This window comes from Mus caroli, unplaced genomic scaffold, assembly GCF_978045245.1.
Source record: "Mus caroli unplaced genomic scaffold, Mus_caroli_1 scaffold_1, whole genome shotgun sequence".
In the NCBI taxonomy this organism is placed as follows: domain Eukaryota; kingdom Metazoa; phylum Chordata; class Mammalia; order Rodentia; family Muridae; genus Mus; species Mus caroli.
Window position 1 is genome coordinate 33288182 of NW_028227256.1, and position 23032 is coordinate 33311213.

Here is a 23032-nt window from a genome sequence, read left to right on the forward strand (position 1 = left end):
TGTCTGCACCATGGGCACTAAAGCCCCACACGGCCACAACCTGCTTTTCACACAGGTGATGGTATTAGAACTCGGGTCTTCATAGGTGTGCAGCAAGCTCTTATCCAGGGAGCCATCTTTCCAGGCCCCAATCCATGTATTGAGCCATTCAACTTTCAGCTGTCCACTCTCCCAGACACCCCATCCATCCATCCATCCATCCACCCATCCATCCATCCATCCATCCATCAATCCATCCATCCATCCTCCCACCCACCCATCCCCTCATCCATTGTGAACTAATCAGAAACCTTATCTGTTCACTATAGTCCCTGGGCCAACAGCGTCAGCATGTTAAAAAGGCAGATTTAACCCCCCCTCCAGACCTATAAATAGCAAAAGAATCTACGAATAGAGCCTAGCACACTGTTGCCCCCCCCAAGTGATGTGGGTTCATGTTAGCATTCGAAAGCTCCTGACTAGTCTCCCTTCCCCTTTGCCAGCTTCACCATCTCAGCACACGTCAGGATGCTTTCTGTGGGCCCCACTTCCCTACCTACACGGTTAAATAAAAGCTCTGTTGAGATATCACTCCCATAACATATAATTTGCCCTTTCAAAGCATACAATCGCATGGATTTTAGGATTTTCACAGTTATGCAACCATCACCACAGCCCGTTTTAGACTGCTTTCCTCTCTCCCCAAAGAAACCCTAGGCCCATTAGCCCTCCTCCTAGCTCTCTCACCTCCATGGCTGTAGACCGACACTAACCTACTTTAAGTCTCCATACATTTTCCTAGTCTGACATATGGTCCTTTCTGACCAGCTGGCTTCTTCCATTTAACAAAGTAAGCTCTGCTGGGGTTTTTTTTGTTTTGGTTTGGTTTTTTTGCTTTTTTTGTTTGTTTGTTTGGTTGGTTTGGTTTTGGTTTTTTGAGACAGGGTTTCTCTGTGTAGCCCTGGCTGTCCTAGAACTCACTCTGTAGACCAGGCTGGCCTCGAACTCAGAAATCTGCCTGCTTCTGCTTCTCAAGTGCTGGGATTAAAGATGTGCGCCACCACTGCCTGGCAAGTTCTGCTGTTTTTATAGTGGGAAATCTGTATGCAAAAAGTATCCAAATATGTGTGTGTGTGGCTTATGGAAGAGTAAAGTGACATCTTACAAATTTATCATCTGGTTAATACGTAGATGGCAGCCAAAGCCTTAAAAGGTCAAGAAATAACTACAAACCCTTCTCTTAGGCTCATCAACCTTTGGCTTTCATTTTTGCTTTGATCCTCTATATGTGGAACCCAGGAGCAGCATGCTCTTCTGCTGTTGCATGTGACATATGTGACAGGACTCCATCCATACACGTATACCTGCCTTGTGCCTAATGCCCAGCATGGCTTGACCCTGGGTAGCTACATTTTATTTCCATTCCCGAATGCATCCCACTGTGTGATCAGACCACAAATTATATAGTGTATATAGATAAGCTGGTTGGTATAATAACTTCGTTGTAAGCATTCTCATACATGTCTCCTGGTCACAAGGATGGGGGTTCCTCTAAATTATATACCTAGGGGTGGGGTGGGAGGGAGTCTCAGAGCAGAAGCGATTATACCAAATTACACTCCCAACAGCATGGGATGAGAATTCGTTTTGCTCTCTGTTCTCACCAGTACTTGATGCTGCCAGGGATTTGATTTTGCCATGCTATTGGATGTGAAAAACAATTTCACATGAGTGTAACGAGCTCTTTCTCATCATAAACGAAGGTTGGGCATCTGTGTTTATACATCATCTTACCTTATCCCCCTCCATCTTCTCTTCCAGTATATAATCACTTGGCTGTATCTTTCTTCTTGGTTTATACATTAAATCTTTTGTCAGATCTGTGTATCGTGTGCTTATCACTCACTTTAAAATATAGATTAGCCACTCCCTCTCTGTTTTGTTGTTTGAGACAGACAGGTCTCTAGTAGCCCAGGCTGGCCCCAAACTCACGATGTAACTGAGAATGGCCTTGAATTTCTGATCTTCCTTACTCTACTTTCTAACTGCTAGATTCACATCCATATGCCATAAGACATGCTTTATGTGGCACTGATGGCCAAACCTAGGGCTTCTTGAATGGTAGGTGGAGTTGGTTCACTCCTAGACGCTACACCCCAGCCCCACCTGTCTTCCTTTAGTGAAGGGGGGATGACCTTGAACTCAAGATCCTCCTGCCTAAGCCAAGTGCCAGGATGGCACACTGCAAGGGAGAAGGAAGGGCAGTGTGCCACAGTCTGCACGCATGTGTGTGGCGAGCAGAGGACAGCTTTGGGGAATTGGTTCTCCCCTTCACAATCCAGGATCTGAACTCAATCACCCAATCATTAGGCTTAGTGCAAAGCGTCCTTACCACCGGTCCTGACTGAGGTTTTATGTGTTGTGTGAGGGAGGGGTTGAAATTCCTTGTTTCTATATAGACAGCCAACTCAACACTATTTGCTAAGAAACATTTGATTTCTGCATTGAATTACTTTGGCACCTTACCTATAAAGATCAATTAGCCATGTACTGTAGTCTCTTTCTAAAATGTCTATCTCCTCCCCCTTTTAAGGTTTTTGGAGGGTGTTTTGTTTTGTTTTGTTTTGTTTAATGTGACTGTGTCTATGGGTTCAAGTGACTATGAATTCAGAAGGCAGCATCAGGTCCCCTGTAGTTGGAGCTTCTGGCTGTTGAGAGCCATCTGACATGGGGACATGGAATGGAGCCAGGAAGAGCAGGGCCATTCCCTCAGCCCCCATTGTCTGTCTGTTTGTATGTTTTGGGTTTTTGTTAGTTTTGGAGACAGGCTTTCTCTGTGTAGTCCTGGCTGGCCTCGAACCTCACAAAGATCTACCTGCCTCCGCCTCACAAGTGCTGAGATTAAAGGCGTGCTCCACCACCTCCCAGCCCCCCTCTTTATCTTTTGAAGTACCAATTTTTCAAAGTTAGGTCAAATACAAATTTTCCCCCATGGTGTCATATCTCAAGAACTTGGCCTTACCTTAGGATATGAAATTTTTTCTCGTATTTTTTTCCTTCAAAAATGTTATGGGACGGGTTGTGTATTTAGTTCACCTACTGTTTGTTCCCCTAACTGACTGACTTTATGTTCTAAGATAAAGAACTCCTCTGTGCTTTACCTTCTACTGGGGCTCTCATAGATGGGGTTCCCAGTTCCTCCTTGGTTGTCTTCTAGTTATCATTTTCTCCCTGGCCCCCTTTACCCCATTAATTTACTCTTTTCTTTTAAAGATTTATTTATTTATTTATTTCATGTATGTGAATACACTGTTGCTGTCCTCGGACACACCAGAAGAGGGCATCAGGTCCCATTACAGATGGTTGTGAGCCACCATGTGGGAATTGAACTCAGGACCTCTGGAAGAGCAGTCAGTGCTCTTAACTGCTGAGCCATCTCTCCAGCCCCCTAATTTACTTATGTGTTTATTCACTTTCCATCCCGATCACAGCCGCCCCCCCCCCCCCTCACTTTTTGACTCTGTCTTTTCATTTCATTTTGGTCACTTGAGAAGTTCTTATGCCTCAGTGAATTGTCTACAAGGTTTAAATGTCACTTTGGGGCTTCCCAGAGTTGTCTTTCTCTGTTGTTTTTGGTTTCTCTTGGCTGTCTGCTGAGCTCGCATTTCATCCTTGTTTCCTCAGGGAGTGGATTTCTGAGGTCAATCTTCAGCCTCCTCTCAGCAGGCCTCGCTTCCCGCTGTGGCCCCTGCTTTCTGCTGTCTTTGCTCCTCAGTGCTTCCGTGGAAGCAGGGTTACTTTTGGCAGTCCTTATGTATATTTTGAGTCTATAGGTTATCCCTGTCTCTCTGCTTGCTGGAAAAGGACTTATTTTCTGCCTTGTTGCATTTGGAAGTTCTCCAAGAATGGAAGAAGAAAGTCGCTATCTTGGATCCTGGGCTCCTACTCAGAACCTAAGTCGTGGACCTCTTTATTGATTATGAAGCCCAGAGTCGAAAACGGGTGTCTCGAAGCCATCCCTGACATTTTAAAGGGGCTTCTTTTTGGGAATCATTCTTTCTAGTTTTCTCTTCTGTTTCCTTCTGGAAGTAATCTGCTCTTTTATAGCCCACTCTACATCCCTCCACCACCCCCCCACTCCTCCTATTTTTAAGTCTCCTGTCCATATCTTTCATATTGGGCTCTCTCCAGGCTACATCTGGAAACTTCTAGATCTTTCCTACTGGCCCGCCAGTGCCTCCTTTCTCCTACTTGTTCTTCTCAGCATCACATTCTACCGCCGCATGTGAGGCACCACCCTCACTGCGCCACGCACACTACACATCACACATGCTGGCTTTGCCCTTTTTGTCCTCACTGTTTTTCTCTGTGCACATGATACTAATGGCAAAGTATATTTTTACAATTTATAACGACTCACAGTCAACACAGGATCAACACCAGCCATAGCCCCTGGGACGGAAGGACAGCGGGTGGCTTCCTCCGCCATCCTGCTCAGCAGGGCTGCACGATTTTTAAATTTTTTTAAGTAAAGATTTGATTCAAGAATAACATACTCATGGAAAAAAACCACACAAACCAAAGCACACAGCTCAGTGACTAATCCTGGGGCAAACACACCAAACAATAGCACTCAGATGGCAAAGTGGGACACGGACATCCCAGGAGCCCGTGCCTCTTACTGCTACCCACCGAGGGCCACTGCACTCCTAAGTTCCATCTCATCCTTCTATATTAAAGAACATGTGCCACCGTCACCCATATTCTTTTTGAAAAGCTCGGCCTTCTTCATCAGTTTGTGAAATGTAGCCACAGAACAACATACACTTGGATATGACTGTAGCTTTCTTACTTGCACTTCTATGTACTTAGTATGCCATTGTGTGAATATAGTCAGCCATGTGTAAGCATGGACAGCCAGATTTAACTAATCAGGCATCAAAAATACTAAAACGAACCAGGTATGGTAGTGCAGGTCTTTGGTCCCAGCACTCCAGAGGCAGAAAATTCAGGTGAATTGTTTGCGTCCAGCCTAGTCTACATAGAGAGTTTGGGGACAGCCAGGGCTACATAGAGAGATCCTGTAGATTGAAGATAGATAGATAGATAGATAGATAGATAGATAGATAGATAGAACCAGCAATGTATACATGAGAAGTATTACAATGTATGCATACGATGTGTAAATATAATGTATACATAAGAAGTATTACCTGAGACAAAGAAATTGAAAAGTACCAAAACAAGAACTGGAGAGATGGTTCGGCATTTGGGAGGGCTTGCTGTGCAAGCCTCAGGATTGGAATTCATATTATAGTTCTCCTGTAAGAAGCCTGTAACCAGGTTGGAGTGGAGACAGAAGGATCGTTGGGCCATGTTGGTTGCCACCTAGCCAAGTAATCTGAGCTCCAGGGGTCTGAAGAGATGGCTCAGAAGTTAAGAGCATTGGATGTTCTGTCTTCCCGAGGACCTTGGGTTAGGTTCCCAGCACCCACATGGTGGCTCCCAACCATCTATAACTTCAATTTCAGGGGATTAGATGCTCTCTTCTGGCCCCTGCATGAATCAGACACAAATGTGATACAGAGACAAACACAATAAAATAATTAACAAGACCAAGCTCCAGGCTTTAGGAGAGCCCTTGCCTCAAAAGAACAGGCAGAAAGTAAAAGAAGGCATTCGACAGTCACGTTTGACACAATCCTCTGATCTCCCCATACTGTGTAACAAGCATCGTTCTCAGACTTACTCTACACAGACCACACTTGCACATAACACACACACACACACACACACCTGCATCGATGCTGAACATGTTCTTCTTGTCACTGTCCTCTAAAGAAGGCCCCATAGCAGAGTAGTAGCTATTTGCATAGACTCTGCCTCACTTGAGCTAATAATAAACCCTCTGTAGATTATCCGAATAGAGGGGACATGACGGTAGATCCTATGCAAATGCCATGTGTTTTATATAAGGGACTTGATCGTCTGGGTTTTGGTAACACAGGGTATCTAAACCAGTTCCTCAGCGGTCCTAAGGGATGGCTGATGGCCATAACTTGTTTATCTCTTCTATTGTGGATGGCACTTCAGCCTTTTCCAACCTCAGCCCATTCCAATTACAGCTGCTATGCAAGCCTTCTCTGCACAACCCCTAGCCAGGCTGTATTCGCTTCCCTGTAGGGTATTTACAGCAGAACTGGAATTGCTGGGTTAGGGAACGTGAGTGTTGTTTTTAAACTGCTAATTTTCTCTCCATGTTGTGGGAATTCTTTGAGGTCTGGCTCAAATTTCATTCTCCAGGGAAATCTGCCTATTCCTTACTCCAGGGACCTGGCCACTGCCAAGAAGCCAGTTCTAACCTGCTCCTTGGGCATCCTTCAGACTTCAGCAATAGCATGTCTCAGGATGCTAAGTTATGTGTCCCCTCCACCTAGAGCCATAGTAGAGACGAGCAAGTGTTCTCACTGTCCACTTGTGGGTGATGGGCCATCTCTTATTCATCCTGACCCTGAGAGCGGAGGTCTTGGGGGTATCCACATTTCATTCTAGGTATGACATTACCTTGCCTAAGAAACTGGGTGGCTTAAAAGGGCGACTCTGGAGTGGGGAGATGGCTCGGTGGGCAGAAGTGATCGTTGTGAAAGCCTGATGATCTGAGATCAAATCCCAGCCCCTATATGGTGGAAGGAGAGAGCTGACCCCTGAGAGTGGTCCTCCAACCTTCGCCTTCACACATGTGAAGGCCTGCACTCATATACACAAACCATGCAAACACAAGAAACCAAACCAAGAATGTTATTTTAAAAAGTTTAAACTAAGACAATAGGAGGCTATGGTGGCGCACACTTTTAATCCTAGCAGTCAGGAAGCAGAGGCAGACAACAGTTCTCTGTGTTTGAGGACAGCCTAGTCTACAGAGTGAGTTCCAGGACAGCCAGGTTTTCACAGAGAAACCCTGTCTCAAAAACAAAACAATAATAACAAGGAGATAATAGGAAGGTGGAAGCTGGAGGTGAGGGAGTCAGAGTTGGTTCTCTGAGAGACTGCTAAGGGCAGTCCTTGGTGTTCTTCATCTGGCAGATGAGTCATTCTATTCTCCTGTAGCAATCCTTTGATTTCTCCTGATAATCCAGGGTCTCCACAGGGACACTATCTTTCTGTCTGCCTCCCAGCCACATTGGTTTAAGGACCCATCCTGCCCCTCAATGAATGACCTCATGTCAACCAATTATATCATCTGTGATCCCATTTCCACTTTAGATGGTATATTGAGGCAGCAGGGTTAGAACCTCAATGTATTGTTCAGGATAAACAGGACATAGGGTGTCCTGTTAAACTGTCCACACTGGGTAGGGCCCAGCTTCCTGTCATATTTCCATGTCCGGAAGTTACAAAAGAAGCTCAACTTCTTTTTCAAGGTTTGAGTATTGGCCTACCAGGTTTTCTGCTTAGACATTTTGAGCACTTGTAATTTTTGTTTCTTTGAGGCCAACACAGCAGGGAATTGCAGAAAAAGCATATTGCAGGGGAGATGGCTCTCTTGGCTTCTTCCCAGCACAAACATCAGCACCAACCTGATTTTCTACCTGTAAACCCGGGGCTTTGAAAAGCCACATGATACTCTGAACACAGTGTATACCCAGGGGAACCAGCCATGTATAACTGCCCACTCCGGGCTTGGGCTTGAAGGCCCACTTGACATGATTAGCAGATCCTTGAGAACCAAGATCACACCAGAACAGTCCTTTAGGAGGAGACAGTGATTAGGAGCCTCTATTGGTTCCTCAGATATCCCACCCCCTCCATCCTGTGTCTCTATGACTTAGGCACTACCTACCATTATGTGCCCTGGTACAACACGAAGCCTGTGGTGGCTGTGACCTCCAACTGGGAGGATGTTGGCTTCCGAATGAACTGCCTCAACCTCCTCCACATCACCCGGGATCGCCTGGTAAGAGTGCAGGAGGGAGCTGGGGTAGATGGGAGGCCAAGGAATGTATATGACAGTACTAGGAAGCCAGTCACGCCCCTCACTTGTATACAGCATTGGGATCCCACATCATTGAGAAATGTGCCAGATACAGCATTGGGCACCGAAGACAAGACAATGAATAAACAAATTTTGTCCTCACTGGCTGCAAAAATCAGAGATACAGTTACTATTCAGTGCAACTAGGGTTGCCATGGAAATGCAGAGATGCAGTTACTGTGCAGTGCAATTAAGGTTGCCATGGAAATACAGGAACCAAGAGATTTAGGATCAGAGAGATGGGGATTGAGAGGGTAAAGAGAACAATTAGGAGGTGACAGGGCAGTAGGGTTTTGAAAAATTCATAGGCAGTTTTGAGGATGGAAGCACAAAGCTAATAATATGTATGAAATCACAGTGATGTGTCAGTTTTGAAGTCATGAGAGGAACTAGGGCCATAGAAGTACCATGAAAATCAGAGAGGCTAGGTAGGGTCACCTTGTTTATGGAGCTTTGCCTGGAAATATGTTGTGTGAGACACTTAAACAAAATAATAGTATGACAATTTCTCCCATCAGAGCATAAGTGGCTAGACATGATGGGTCAAACAGCCTCTTAATATTGTCCCACACATTACAACCCCTACACCAGGGAAAGAAGGATTTTAGTATTACAGCTACAATCATTGGGACCATCATTGCAGGCATTGCCAGGACGACAATGACTGCTGCCACCTTAACCCAGACAGCCACTTCGGTGGAGACTGTCAACACGACGGTTCTTGTCAAAGAGCATATTTTCCTGCTTACAGATGGGCATCTGCACGTCTCCTACCACCCATTTCCTCTGTTGGGTACAAGAAGTAGGGAAGAAAGGGTGTCGTACATTTGCTAGGGTGCACCACAGTCTGGAATTGACATCACCAGGTTACAGGCCTGTCAGTTCTTCAGCCTATCCCAGAGAGCTCCAGGCTAAGGCCAGTTCTCTCCCTTTCTCTCAATGGGCAGAAAACCAACCTGGACATCCTGAGATCCATACGGAATCCCGGGGATCCTGCTCTACTTCAACAGTGGGAGAAACTGCTGAAGGAGCTGCAGGAGGACTGCCAGTAAGAACTGAGTACCCTGGCTGGGGCCGGCTTAGGCTGAGCTGGGTGAGCCTCAAATTAGAAACTGGAGGCTCTGCGTAGCACCCAATGGACTCTTACCCCACAGGAATACTCCTCAGATCTCCCCCAGCTAGAACCCACACACAGCTACCTTCCCTGCCCATGTAGAATATCCCTGAACTCCAGTTCAGAACGTGGCTCCATGGCCACGTTCCATGTCCGTAGCACACAGGCAGATCTCCACTGCCTAGAACAACTCACACCATTATCACACCTCATCTCTTGCCATTGTTCATCATATCTAGCATGCTGTTTCAAGCTCACTGGGAAGCCTCTCTGTGCCAGGCCTCCACACCCCCAATGGTTTGGTTAGCCTCTTCCTTGGAAAACATCTACCCACAACCTAGCACACTACAGGGCTTCAAGAGGGGAACGGGACGGAGTGAGAGCCTAAGTCAGGCCCATGGAGAAAGCTAAGCATCTCTCCCCCCCAGGTCAGGACAGCCACGGGTCTGGTAGAAGCTACAGACTAGAAAGGGAATATTGGCCTGCAGCAGGACCACAGTACACATATCTTCCTCCTAACCTGTCCTTGCTACAGGCGCACTCTGCCTTGTATGACTGATCAGCCCAGAGCTAACAGCTTGGACAGGAATAAATGGCAGCTTCGCAGCCAGCTTCTGCAGCAACTAGCGCAAATGGCCAAGGAAGCCAAGCCGGTGAACATGGTGGGCACGGGCAAGGAGTGGTTGCACCGTCTCAATGCTGTGATCCCTGAGGTAGGCACTGGCTGCACTGGCTGGACAGGGAGGCCCAGACTGGCCCCCAGGTCCTGATGCTCTCCCATCTTGGCAGCCCCAGGAGAGCCTCCCAGATGTGCTGATCTGGTTGATGTCCAGGCAGCAGCGAGTGGCCTATGCTCGGGTTCCTGCCCACACTGTCCTGTTCTCCCCAGCAGGACCCCTGAGCTCTGGCAAGTTCTGTGGGAAGATTCAGAACCTCCTCTTACAGGTGGGGGAAAGGGGTGTCTTCCAGGGAAGATGTGGTTACCAAATACCCCAGACAGAACCCCTGGGATTCCAAGAAAGCCATGTGGGGACCCCATGCCCACCCAGAGCCCCTGAGGATATGGTCCACATGTTCTTTCCCTGCTTCTGTATTAACTAGAACTGAGCTCATACAGTCCCCAGAGGTAGGGAGGGGGCTACACTTTTCTGCATGTGAGCTACTGCCTAGCCCACATCTGTGGTAAGTGCTCCTCAAATCCCCCACCCCCTTCACCACTCCCATGCCTACACTTGGTCTAATACTTTGTCATCTCTCCTGCAAACCACAACTGGGTGACTTCCAGAACATTCTATGAGTGTAAGATTTGATACCAGCTCCTCAGATCAGAAGCAAGCTATAACACAAGCCTGATGGATCCTCCTTCTCTCTTGGAGAGAACAAGGGTCCTCATAGCCCCTTCATGGCTCCTATTGTTTCTCAGGGAAAATCCAGCATGCCTGGCCTGCCCTAGACACCTGTATCAATCCTCAACAAACAAGCCACCCTGGGCCTCCCAGATCCCAAATATGCCTGCTCTCTGTTCTTCCTACCATCATGCAAAGCCCCTGTCTTTGTCCAGGGCCTGACTGAATCCTGGCCTCAGCGTGTTCCTAAGGCCCATGGGCTTGGTGACACCCTCACTGGGGTATGAGGCCTGGGGTACTTAGCAAAGTGCTGGAGCATGGTGATGAAGCTGTAGGCAGTAGATGGTAGCTAGTGTCACCAAAGCTACCATCGTCACCTTCCTCGGGCTTCCAGGCAGCCTCGCTCACCTTGGGCAGCCCTCCTTTTTCTCTTTGCCTGACGTCTCCCTCTATGACCACCAGGGCAGAACTCAGTCACCTTTCAGTGCTGGCAATCAGCACAGAGCTTTGTCCTATTGCACTCCTGACTCCAGCACAGTTTGATGTGAGGGCCCCTGCTCCCAGGACTTGGTCAGAAGGGTGGATGTGGCCCATTCCGGCAAAGCATCTCGTAGCCCTTCCCTCAGCCTCTCCCTCACCCACACCCCTGTCTCCCCCCGTGGGACCGGGGAGTGACACTACCTCCTATGGCACCCCCATGGGACTGATCTGCCTCTGGCTCAGTACCCAGAAGGTGAAGGACAGGACACATTCCCAGCCTCCCTCCGGGTCTGTATGTGGCTTGGCAATGTCAAATACAGCAAGAATCTGAAGCTGCTCCAGCAGGGCTCCATGGTGGTGTATGCAGAGACGGTGAGTGGACAGATATCGGAGTAATGGGGGGAGACGCGGGGGGGAGAAGGAGCCAAATCAGAGCCAAGGCAGGGAAGAGCAGGCCTCACAGTGGGACATGCAGTTCAGGAAGGGAGGGTAGAGAGACAATATATCAGACCCAAATGTGACAAAGGGTGTTCTGTGTACACACACACACACACACACATGCATATACACACCCATGCACACGCATGCACACAGGGAGGAGAGATGGCCATGAGCCTTGTAAGCTGTTCATGTATTTCCAAAAAGCAACAGATAGCCTGCATTCTTGCTAGTCTCCCATAGGTAGTCACAGCTGACCAGATTTCAGGACAACAGTAGTTGTGTCATGTCTGAAAGACAGGATTCCACAACACAGGCCTTTTGAGTTATGGAATTATAAGACGTTGTTGTTGTTGTTGTTGTTTTGTTTGTTTTTGTTTTTTGGGTTTACTTTTTTATAGTTGGTTGGCATCTGTATTCTCAGCACTTGGGAGGTTTAGGCAGGAGTTCATGATTGGCCTGGGCTACATGAGAAGTACCAGGCCAACTAGAGCTATTTCACACACAAAAAATGCATTTAAAACATTGTTTTGTTTTTAAGTTGCATGCGTTGATAATATATCATAGCACAGTCAGCTCCCTATGTCAACAGTGTCTATATTACTGAACCAGCTGTGGCTTAAAAATGCAGTTAAGTCTGTGATGGCCGCATCTATACTGTCTCAGAGTTTTACTGCTGTGAACAGATACCATGACCTAGGCAGCTCTTATAAGGACGTTCAATTGGGGCTGGCTTACAGATTCAGAGGTTCAGTCCATTATCATCAAGGCGGGAGCATGGCAGCATCCAGGCAAGCATGGTATAGGCAGAGCTGAGAGTTCTACATCTTCATTTGAAGCTCTCTTGGAGAAGACTGGCTTCCAGACATCTAGGATGTGGGTCTCAAAGCCCACACCCACAGTGACACACTTACTCCAACAAGGCTACACGTACTCTAACAAGGGCATACCTCCAAATAGTGCCAGTTGCTGGGCCAAGCATATTCAAACCACCACATATACCAAACATGAATATACCTATTTCCTTGTCATTGTGACCTTAACAATACACTAGAACAACTGCTGACATAGTGCTGACATTGGATTAGGTCTTATACCACATACAAGTGACTTAAAGTGTATGTTATACACAGATGCTAGGCCATTTTAAAACGTAAGGGACTATAGCATAGGTTGTGGTACACAGGGACATTCTGGAACTAATTCTCTGAGGTTGGGAAGGGATAGCTGTGTCTAACCAGTCCTGCCTAAGGCAGAGGTAGAGGGTATGGAGGGAGGCTGTAGAAGAAAAGATCTGGGTAGCACAGAAGGATGAGTGTAGCAGGACCGGATCTCTCATGTCTGCAGTGACTAGGGAGTAGGCAGGTCACATTGAAGATGCAGGCAAACTTATCTCATAGTTGAGCAGCACCAGATAGTGATGACTGCTGAGCCTCAGTCTCCTAGATTCAGTAGAGATATGGCCCCATCTGACCTGGCTACTACATTTCTAAAGGTTGGGGATCAAGAGTCTCAACATCCCCAATGCTGAGAGGTTGGTGGAGGAGGCATGGGCATTGACTGGCATTCCCCTCCCTCAGTATGAGAATCAGGCCAAGATCAAAGATGACTGGGGACAACAAGGGCTATACCACTGCCCCAACTTCTCCGATGTCATGGGACGCAAGGCTCTCCCCAAGACAGACTTCAAGGCTCCCCCAGGATGGCATTGGAAGGACGACTGGGTAGTAGAGCCTCAGAGGAGGTAAGGAGGGTTCAAGCCCTGACCATGTCTCACCTACATGGGCTAGTCAGCTGGAACTTAGAATGGGCCCCAAGCCACTGTTTTGGTCGCTGTGCGTGGGAATACATAGACCAACAGCCCTGCCCAATACCCTGTCTGTATGCTAGGCTCTGCTTTGCTCAAGGGAGATGGGATGTCACATAGGGGTGTTTAGCTAGCAGAGATGACCCTGGGAGTTCAGACAGCCCTGGGAACTTGGGGTATCACTGCTGCCCAGACTCCTCCTGGACATAGACATCAACAAGAGCCAGGTGCTGGAAGAGGTGTATGAGAACCAGCTTCGCAACGCCACAGGTGCCTGGGTGCCTGCAGCTATCCCCAACACGGACGTGGTAAGCATCTCCATCCTGCCATAGGGTACACGGGGCAAGGCAGATGGGAAGACTCAGCAATTGGGACGGCTCAGCAGCAAGAGCTACATCTGAGCTCTGGTCTAGATAAGCTGTGAGACCCCCAGATAAGTTTTTCAGCACCAATGAAGGGGTTGTCCTCAAGGATGGTAAGCTGCAGATACCTTAAGTAGGATGACAGAAAGAACTAGGCACTGTGGTGCCTGCCTGTCATGCTACTGCTCTGGGAGATAGGGCAGAAGGATAGGGCGCTTGAACCCAGGAGTTTGAATTTGAGTTGTATCCACATAGAAAGACAGGCATGGTGGTATATACTTATGATCCTAGCAGTGGAGAGGCAGACATAGGTAGGACCCCTAGTGCTTGCTGGTCAGACAGCTTAACTTAACAGGCAGAGCCCCGGATCCCAGTAGAAGACAATTTCTCAAAAACTAAGGTGGATGGGCTTCAGACCAACTCCCACATGCATGAGCACGTGTGTGCACCCAGCACCCACCTCCACATGCACACACGCTCACACGCAGACTTTATCACGACAGAAATATTCTGTCCTCTCAATCACTCTTGAGCACAGGAAAGATGGTACCATGATATAGGAACTAGCCTTTGAATTTTGTTTCAGTTTAATGGAGGTTACAGATCACTGCACTGAGTAGAACCATGCAAGTCAAACCAACCCTCAATGCAACAAGGACAGAGCCATGGTGGCCACAGAAGGAGCAAGATTTTTCTGGCCTGGAGGGTCAATGATAGGCCTGTGTGTGGAAATGAGCGAAAGCAAGTTTCATCTAGCTCACGTGTCCCTCCTCCATCCTCAACATCCCTACAGAATGGACAGCCTGTGGAAGCCCTGGAGAACATGAAGTGTCCCCAAGGCTGGCACTTTAAGAAGAATTGGATGGTGGAGCTCAACCACGCAGTGGACAGTCAAGGTCAGTCTCCCGACAAGTCAGGCATGAAGGCCTGGGACCCTGAAGCATTTAAGTCTGGTTCTTCTAGGAGCCTCTGAGTGGCCAAGCCCTCAGGCAGGATGTGTCTGAATTTCTGGGGGTTCCCAGATTCTAGGGAAGAGAGTCTATCTATTCCACAGGTATAGACCCTAGTGTTGAGATGCAGCAGGCACCCCCAAGGCCTGACCCAGAGCAAACCTGGTGGGTGAATGCATGTGAACATGGATTTAGTTGTAGAGCCTCAGTTTACTCAAAGTCGCTCTGGGGACAGAGCAGTGGATTGAAAATCTTGAGGCCTGGGCCCTAGAAACAAACAATTGCTGCAGCTGGCCCCAGGCAGTCTATATCATACAATCTGAGCACATTTTCCTGGACATGAGGACTCCTCTGTCCCCAGGACCTGTCTTTCTAGGGCCCTTTTCTCAGGCCTGTCAAAGCTCCCCAAGTCTGCAGGTTCAAGTGGACTCAGAGGTCATGATGCTGCTCCTGCAGGCTGGGAGTATGGCGTGGGGATCCCACCTTCCGGCCTGCCCCAGATCTGGAACTCGGTGGAAAAGACTTACCACTCATGCCGCCGGCGACGGTGGGTGCGCGTGCGCTTTCGAAACCACAAGGAGCTGGGCCAGGAGCTGAGTCAGGAGCAGGAGACCCTCTCCTTCCTGCAGATGGTAAGACATTTGGGGCGAGGGTCCTGGTTGCGACACAGGCAGGGGTGACTTGCGAAGCAAGGACAGGAGCGCGATTCTGAGAGCCTGCGTTCTTCCCTGCAGCAAGACCTCTCTGAGGAAGGAAAGGAAGGCTGGGAGTATGGCGCATTCGACTCCAGGTTCCACCTAGACCCTCAGCCCACAAGCCGCTTCCGTCGCCGCTGCTGGCACCGACAGCTGGCGCCCAACAAGGACAGGGGTGTAGCTTCCATATTCCTCCTGGAGGGATCCTTGGTAAGGCTTCCCCGGATTGGGTGACATTTATGACTCCACATCCAAGGAGATCAGGAACACGCATCTCTGACCCTGGCTGACCGGGCCCCACCCCTTCAGGTTTGGCAGGGGCCATCCGTAGAGGGGTTGTGGATGGCTAGGGCCTGGAGAAGAGTCCGGAAGGCCGGAGAACTTACTGGGGGGAGGGGGGCCCTTTCTGGCCACAGGCAGTGGAGCAGAAAGACCAACCTAGGAAGGAGATGGAGAAGACGAGGTCGTGGCAACCCTGGAAGGACTTGAGGCACACCCCAGAGGATCCCCGGATCCCCACCACGCCTTTCATTTATTACATCCTCAACAGTAAGCCTGGCCTGGGCGTCTACTGAGTCTCCTCCTCCACCTCAGGAGGGAGGAGCGTCTGAGGAGGCTGGGGACAGGTACTGAATGAGACTTCTCTTTACGCAGAGCCTCACTACTACCAGCTCTTCTGCTATATCTACCAGGCCCGGAATCTGATGTACAACCAGATCCTGACCTTTCAGGGTAGGAATGCCCCTTTATCATCAGCCCTGTCTGCTAGTCCCCAAGGTCTGATGACATACCCACATAAGACTGTGGTGAGCATGTGGCAAAGATGGAGACCCCCCTCTCCCAAGAGAAACGTGTCTTAGTTAGGGTTGTTCTGGGATGAAACACCATGACCAAAAGCAACTTGGAAAGGAAAGGGTTAATTTCTTTCACACTTTCACATAACAGCTCATCATCAAAAGCAATGAGGGCAGGAACTCAGACAGGCCAGGAACCTGGAGGCAAGAACTGATACAGAGGTCATAGAAAAGTGTTGCTTACTAGTTAGAACCCAGGACCACTAGCCCAGGGATGGCAGCACCCACAATAGGTTTGACCTTCCCCCATCAATCACTAATTAAACAAATGGCCAACAAGCTTGTCTACAGCCTTTCTAGAATGCAGCCTTTCTAGAATGCAGTGTACAACCTACAAGCAGGTCTCATGGAGGCAATGTCTCTCTCATTGAGGCTCTCTCCTCTCCACTCACTCTAGCTTGTGTCAAACGGAAGTAACACCAGCCAGCACAAATGACTATTGTTTTGGACCCCCCAAACAAAGACTACAAACCCAGACATGACCTCAATGCTGTGAAAGTTGGAGGGGGGAGTTAAGGAACTCAGTCCCTTTGCTGGGACCACTTAGTAGGCCTACAAGAGGGAGGAGCTTGTCTGGCAGAGACCAGAAGAAGGGTGAAGTGTGGGATGTGAAGGAGAGCGATACGCTGAGCTAGAGAGAGAGTTCCGTGGTTAAGAGCACTGGCTGCTCTTCCAGAGGCCCTGGGTTCAATTCTCAGCACAGAAATGGCCGCTCACAACGGTCTGTAACTCCAGTTCTAGGGGATCCAATACCCTCCCACAGACATATATGCAGGCAAAATACAAATGCTCACACAATAAAAAGACAGACAGACAGACATGCTGGGGAACTGCATCACTTGAGACTTTGTAGATGAGGGAAAGAAAGGAGGCCCCAAGTAAGGAAGAACCACAGAACCATTTAGGAGGCAAGCAGATTACTCCGCCTGTGTCCTGTTAATGGCATTGTTTATAGAAGATAAGCAATGGCTGACAGAGATCCAGGATATTTGTGGAGATCTGTATCCATTGAGCATCACCAGCTATATCAAAGGACAGTCACTGCTGCTATGGATGGTCAGTAAGGAGAAAGCTTATCCCTAGACCTCCTCCGTCTCTGTGAAAGCCAGGCTGTAACTGCAGGGGGCACAGCATTCCCATGGATGGAAGCAAAGGTTCTTCCCCTGGCCTGTGGGGCATGCACAGGATCTGCAGTGCCTGCATTCTAGAAAGGCTGCATTCATAAGGGCTCACAGCTACGGGGGCTGCCTGTCCTGGGTCTCCTTGGTCTAACGACTGCCCCTGCAGAGCAGAGGAGAACCTCACTTGGCAGTTTGGAGCTGTGACATCCTGCCCTCCCTCCATGAATTAGAGCCTTTCATCCAAGTGGTCTTCCTGAACCACAGCTTGTGCACCCAGACCCTGCGAAGCTCTGCAGCTCCGACCTGGTCCCAGTCGATCATCTTCCAGCACCTTCTGCTGTTTGAAGACCCCAAAGATACCAGAGAGAACCCCCCACTTGTGGTGCTGGAACTGTGGCAACATGACTCACGGGTACAGTGGACTGGGCTTAAGGCAGGAAGACCTACCCCTCAGCCTTGCTTCAGGATAGAAGTGTTGGAGTATCTAGTGAGGCTGGTGTTCCGAGGCCATGTATGCGTATTACTGCGCCTCTCAGAAGCCCATGCTGGTAGCCTGGTTGGTTGCCTACATTCTATGAACTCCCTTCACTTCTAGGGAAACAAGATCTTGTGGGGACGGAGCATGTGGCCCCCAGTCGTCTGGCTGGGCCTCCAAGACTGGGTCTTTACCCCGCTGAGATGGCACCCCCTTGTAAGAGAGTTGGGAGAGGAAGAGGGTGAGATCTTGGCATCCTGTGAGCTGATCCTAGAGACACAGGTACAAATGGGCTCAGGATGGATTCCGTGCTGTCAACCTAGCCAACCTCCCTCTTAAGTCACCTCCTCCTCCAACCCATGGGTTCTGTTCTGCAACATGTTGGGTGGGGGTAGGAGCAATGGCACCAGCCCCCAGGGCCTCATGCTCCGCTTTCCCTCTTCTGCCCTCCAGAAGCTGAAAGAGCTACACCAGCCAATCCTAAGCATCCCCTGTAAGGATGGGATTTACTTGTTGCCCAAGAACATTCAGCCTACCATGAAAATGATGGCCATTGAGGTGTGTGCAGATGGGGAGAAGTGGGCAGGGAGAAACCTTTTCCAGAGCAGCTTGCAGCTCCTGGGGAGATTTTTCTGACAACCTGGCCCAAAGTTTGAAGCCTAAGATTTTCAGAAGAGAATCCAGGGCAGAGGCTAGACAATATGGCAAGGCAGGCAGCAAGCAGGAGAACTGGGACCATCTTGTACTGTGTATCAGGGACTGACTTCCTGGGAAAGAAATGGAGGCTCAGAGATGACATACTGCAGACAGAGTAATCAGAGATGAAATAACAGACCACAATTTAACCCATCCCTGCTTGAGGACAAATGGAGGTCTCCATATTAGTTAGTCTGTGCCCTGTTCCAATTGACAGATAATAGTCAAGTAGTCCAGGAACTAGTGACTCCTTAAGACCAGATAGTGTGGTTGATCCCCATTCAGTCCCCAAGAAGGGTCTTGTGAAGAGTATAGAAATTCCTTTGTCGGTTGAGAGAGAAATTCCAGTGGGCCGGGTCCCTGGTTGGTCATGGAGCTGTGTGGGACACAAGTCAGCAGTAAGTTAAATGGCGATATGGACTCTGAAAACTCTGGGCCCCATCTGCTTCTGTGGGCTCGATAGGCAGCCAGCCTCAGGACCTCAAAGTCTGAGAACTGTCTGGAGCCAGCAAGCCAGCTGTGAGCAGGTTTGCCACTTACCAGCTCGGAGGCCAGGTCTTGAGAACCAGCCTGACCTCACAGGGCAGAGCGGCCTGGGAAAGCTTCAGATTCTAGTCTGACCCTGCCTCATTCCTAACCTTGGCATGCTTCCTGCTGCATGGCACTTCCAGGCCAGTTTGATTCCCCCACCCCCCCACCCCCACACACCCTGACTAAGGTGCTGTCTGCCCCTTGTCCTGGCTCTGACAGATCATGGCCTGGGGCCTTCGGAACATGACGAAGGTGCGTTACCCCCAGCTCCTGCTGGAATGTGGGGGAGAGTCCCTGAAGACAGAACCCATCAGCAACTTTCAGGAGAACCCCAACTTCCCTACGTCCACCTTCTTCTTCACGGTGGTAAGAGGCCCTGGGCAGGGGCTGGACAGTCTCCTCCTCGAGGAGCCTCACGTGCCTCTCTTTGGGCTTGTAGTTCATGCCTCTGGAGGAGACCCATGCACAGCCTCTGGTGGTGAAAGTGGTGGACAACCAGGAATACGGCCAGCAGATTGTGGTCGGTCAGGCCAACATCGACTTTCTCCAGCCCTATTTCTGTGACCCGTGGTCTCTGAACTACACAACTGTAAAGCTGCCAAGTAGGCTGCTTTCACCTGGCCTTGTCTCTTCTCTTCTCCAGGAAGCCCTCAATAGGCGTAGGGTGGGACCCTGGCTCCTCTGTGGGGTTTGCGCCCCTCTGCCTTGGCTTCTCCCTTTCTGAGCCTCATGACTTTGTTTTCTCCACAGCTCTGTCTGTGAAGAAGCCTGATACTGTGAGTAAGAGTCCCAGGCTACCTTCTCCCATACCTTTTATGTGAACGACCTTGTCCCCGTGTCTATTAAACATTCCTATGAGGAGGCTTAACTATTCAGGAGAAGGCTAAGGGCTTAGTCCTCCATCAAGTCTGCATGTGAGAATCACCTGAGGGGGCGGTACTAGGAGGCAGCTCTGAGACAGGGTCACTTGTATATATATGGCTGGTCTTGAACTTGCTCTGTAGTAGAGGATGACCTTGAACTTCCAATCTTCTTGCCTCCTCCCAGCTGCTGGGATTACAGGTATTCATCCAGCTCACCTCTGCTTTTGTTTATTATTGTATATTCATCTGTGTGTATGGGGGGATACATGTGGTGTGTGTGTGTGTGTGTGTGTGTCTGCCTTGCTTTTTGAAACAAGGGTCTCTCTTGCCTAGAAATTGCTAATTAAGCTAGGCTGGCCAGCCAGCCCAAGGGATTCTTCTATCTTCACCTCTCCATCACCGGGATTGTTAACCTATTCTGCCATTTTTACAAAGACTCAAGAATTTAGATTCTCATGCTCCGAAGTCTGTGGTGACTAACAGTGACTGTCAACTTGATAATCTAAAATCACCCAGGAGACAAGAGGGTTATCTAGATGGGGGTAATGGAGGTGGGAGGACCCACAGTGAATCTGGGCAGCAGCATCCTGTGGACTGGAGCCCTACATGAAATCAAAAGGAGAGAGCTGAGCAATGGTTCTCATCACTGCTTCCCAAATCCACATGCAATGAGACCAGCTATCTTAGCCACCGGCCCATCTCCTCCTCACCATGATGTCCTAAGCTCTGAGCCAGGATAATCCCTTCTTCCAGTGAATTGCTTCTTGTCAGGCATTTGATCACAGCACCAAGAAAACTAACACACAAGCATTGTGTGGACTAAGACCTCCTTACCTGAGGCCCTGGCTCCTGAAGGATCCCGATATGGTTGCCAGTCATTAAGATTTTGTCCCAAGTCCCTCTACCCCTAATGCATTATGATTAAAGCTCTCAGGCAAGAGCAACACATTTTAATACAGTCCCTAAATGCCTTCATTGCAAGCAGATGCTGCCAGGCATAGCTACATGCTTGTAATCCCAGCACTCAGAAAGACGGAACAGCAAGCTTGCAAGTCCAAGATTGCTTATGCTTAGACTGAGCTACATAAGCAAGACACTGTCTCAAAATGACAAGGGCTAGAGATGTACCTTGAGTGACAGGTTGTTTGCCTAGCATGAACAGACCCTGAATTCCATTCCTAGCACAAGATACAGAAGGGAGGGAAGGTTGATTTTGCTGGGAGGGCCATAGTAGTTAGGCCTATAATCCCAGCACTGGAGAGGCTGAGGCAGGGGGATCACAGCCTAGGCACATGGTGAGTCAGTCAGTCTCTCTCTCTCTCTCTCTCTCACACACACACACACACACACACACACACACACACACACACACACAAAGATTCTGCCTCCTCAGGTTCAGATAGAGTGTGAGGTACACTTTTGAGTCCTGTCCACACGGATGGACAAGGAACACTAGGAAGCACAGTCCCCCTCCTTCACCCCTCCCATTCTATCTGGACTGAAAAGCCTATGTAAAGGCCATGGGGTCAGGAGAGCCAGGTGAGCCTGCTCAGCACGCTGCTCCCATTCTTTTCCTCTAACCTTCCTTCCTTTTCAGTTCCTAGACTTTGTCTACAAGAAGTTCTGGTTCGATTCCAGCAAAGAAGAGGTAGAGCAGACTCAGTCCTGGGAAGCAGGGAGAACCCCAATCAATTCAGGGAGGTGGGTGGGCTCTAGCCTTGCCTGAGAGCCAACAAAGGCTTCTTCTCCGTTAGGATGTCTATGAAGAGGAGGTGGACTGGTGGAGCAAGCTATTCTGGGCCACAGGAGATGCAGACAAGTCCTTGAACTACAACCACAAAAGCTACCACACCCTAAAGGTCTGGAGGGCACTGGGAACGGGGTGGAATTTGTCAGGGACCACCAAATGGCAGAACGCTTTGGTTTTGCCTTGTCTGAAATAAGCCCTGTGTAGCGCAAGCAGGTCTGCAGCTTGCTTGGTAGGTGTAGATGACTTTGAGCTCCTGAGCCTCCTGCCTCTACCTCCTGAGTGCTAGAACTGCAGCCATATACCAACCACATTCAGCTTAGAGCAGGAACCCTGTTAGACAAGCTCTCGCCCAGACCTTCCAACTTTACCAGGAGAAGCCCAAGGTGGACAGCCCTGTGGTAGGGGAATTATTCAAGGTGTGTCTATACCAGCTTGGCTACCTGTCTCTCTGTAGCCCATCTGTCACCAAAGAAGGGGGACTTTGTACATTGTCCCCTAAGAATACCAGGGACCCTTTTAAGAACTGTTCCATCTGAAGCAGACAGTAGGGCTGCTGACAGGGTAAACTCTTAGGGAAAGGCTTGGGTTCTGGTAGTCTCTTCATCTCTTGATTCCCCAAACGGTTCCTCAGCAGCCAGGTCCTGCATACACCCCTACAGGTATATGACTGTGAGTTGGAGGCCGTTCTGACCTTCAAGGGCCTGCAGGACTTTTGCCAGACCTTCAAACTTTACCAAGAGAAGCCCAAGGTGGACAGTCCCGTGGTAGGGGAATTCAAGGTGTGTCTATGCTAGTTTGGCTGCCTGTCCCTCTGTAGCCCATCTGTCTGTCCCCAAAGTCTCTAATAAAAGCCCTGGCTCTGCACACCCCTGAGGATGATGAGCAGGAGCCCAAGAAACAGCTCCAGAAGTATAGCAGCAACGCGGATGGGTCTACGCAGGCAGGGACGGCAACACGGATGGGTCTATGCAGGCAGGGACGGCAACATGGATGGGTCTGTGCAGCAGGGACTGGGAAAGGCAAGACCTTCAGACTCCCAGCTCTGGCTCATGCTGGTCCCCTAAAGACACAAAGATGTTCAAATTTGAAGGGGTGGGTGTGCAGAGTTGACATCAGCATAGTCTGGAACACCACGTAGCTTTGAGTGCTTTGCTCAATGTCCCTCTTTAAACTCAATGGTCCCTGCCTGAAGACTCCTGCTGCTCACCCTTAGCCCAACCACCCCCTCCCCCACTTATACCCAGGCGGCTGGGGTTGGGGGACATTTTTACAAAGTTAGGCTAGCGCACTACAATACCTTCTCACCCCCCCAGGGCCTCTTCCGCATCTACCCCTTTCCGGAGGACCCAGATGCCCTTAAACCTCCACGTCAGTTCTCGGCTTGGCCTGAGATTGAGGACTTCCCTCAGATGTGCTTGGTACGGGTGTACCTGATACGAGCCATCAACCTGCAGCCACAGGACTACAATGGCCTGGTAAAAAAAAAAAAAAAAAATCGTCCCATCTGTCACCAGTGGCCCCTACCACATGCCCAAGTCA

The 23032-nt window shown here is 49.3% G+C and overlaps 1 protein-coding gene across 1 annotated transcript in view; it reads left to right on the top strand.

The window, feature by feature from the left end:
- Positions 1-23032, top strand: part of Fer1l5 (fer-1 like family member 5) — a 49264-nt gene that overhangs the window by 21109 nt on the left and 5123 nt on the right. The window contains exons 20-41 of the mRNA XM_021165906.3: positions 7809-7933; positions 8959-9059; positions 9661-9838; positions 9915-10070; positions 11195-11323; positions 12970-13133; positions 13390-13504; positions 14352-14454; positions 14965-15140; positions 15243-15413; positions 15620-15752; positions 15858-15935; positions 17409-17590; positions 17774-17935; positions 18107-18211; positions 19100-19246; positions 19320-19482; positions 19631-19656; positions 21341-21391; positions 21498-21602; positions 22153-22272; positions 22807-22968. Coding sequence (XP_021021565.1) covers positions 7809-7933; positions 8959-9059; positions 9661-9838; positions 9915-10070; positions 11195-11323; positions 12970-13133; positions 13390-13504; positions 14352-14454; positions 14965-15140; positions 15243-15413; positions 15620-15752; positions 15858-15935; positions 17409-17590; positions 17774-17935; positions 18107-18211; positions 19100-19246; positions 19320-19482; positions 19631-19656; positions 21341-21391; positions 21498-21602; positions 22153-22272; positions 22807-22968 — 2852 coding nt within the window. The remainder of the gene's footprint in view (positions 1-7808; positions 7934-8958; positions 9060-9660; positions 9839-9914; positions 10071-11194; positions 11324-12969; positions 13134-13389; positions 13505-14351; positions 14455-14964; positions 15141-15242; positions 15414-15619; positions 15753-15857; positions 15936-17408; positions 17591-17773; positions 17936-18106; positions 18212-19099; positions 19247-19319; positions 19483-19630; positions 19657-21340; positions 21392-21497; positions 21603-22152; positions 22273-22806; positions 22969-23032) is intronic.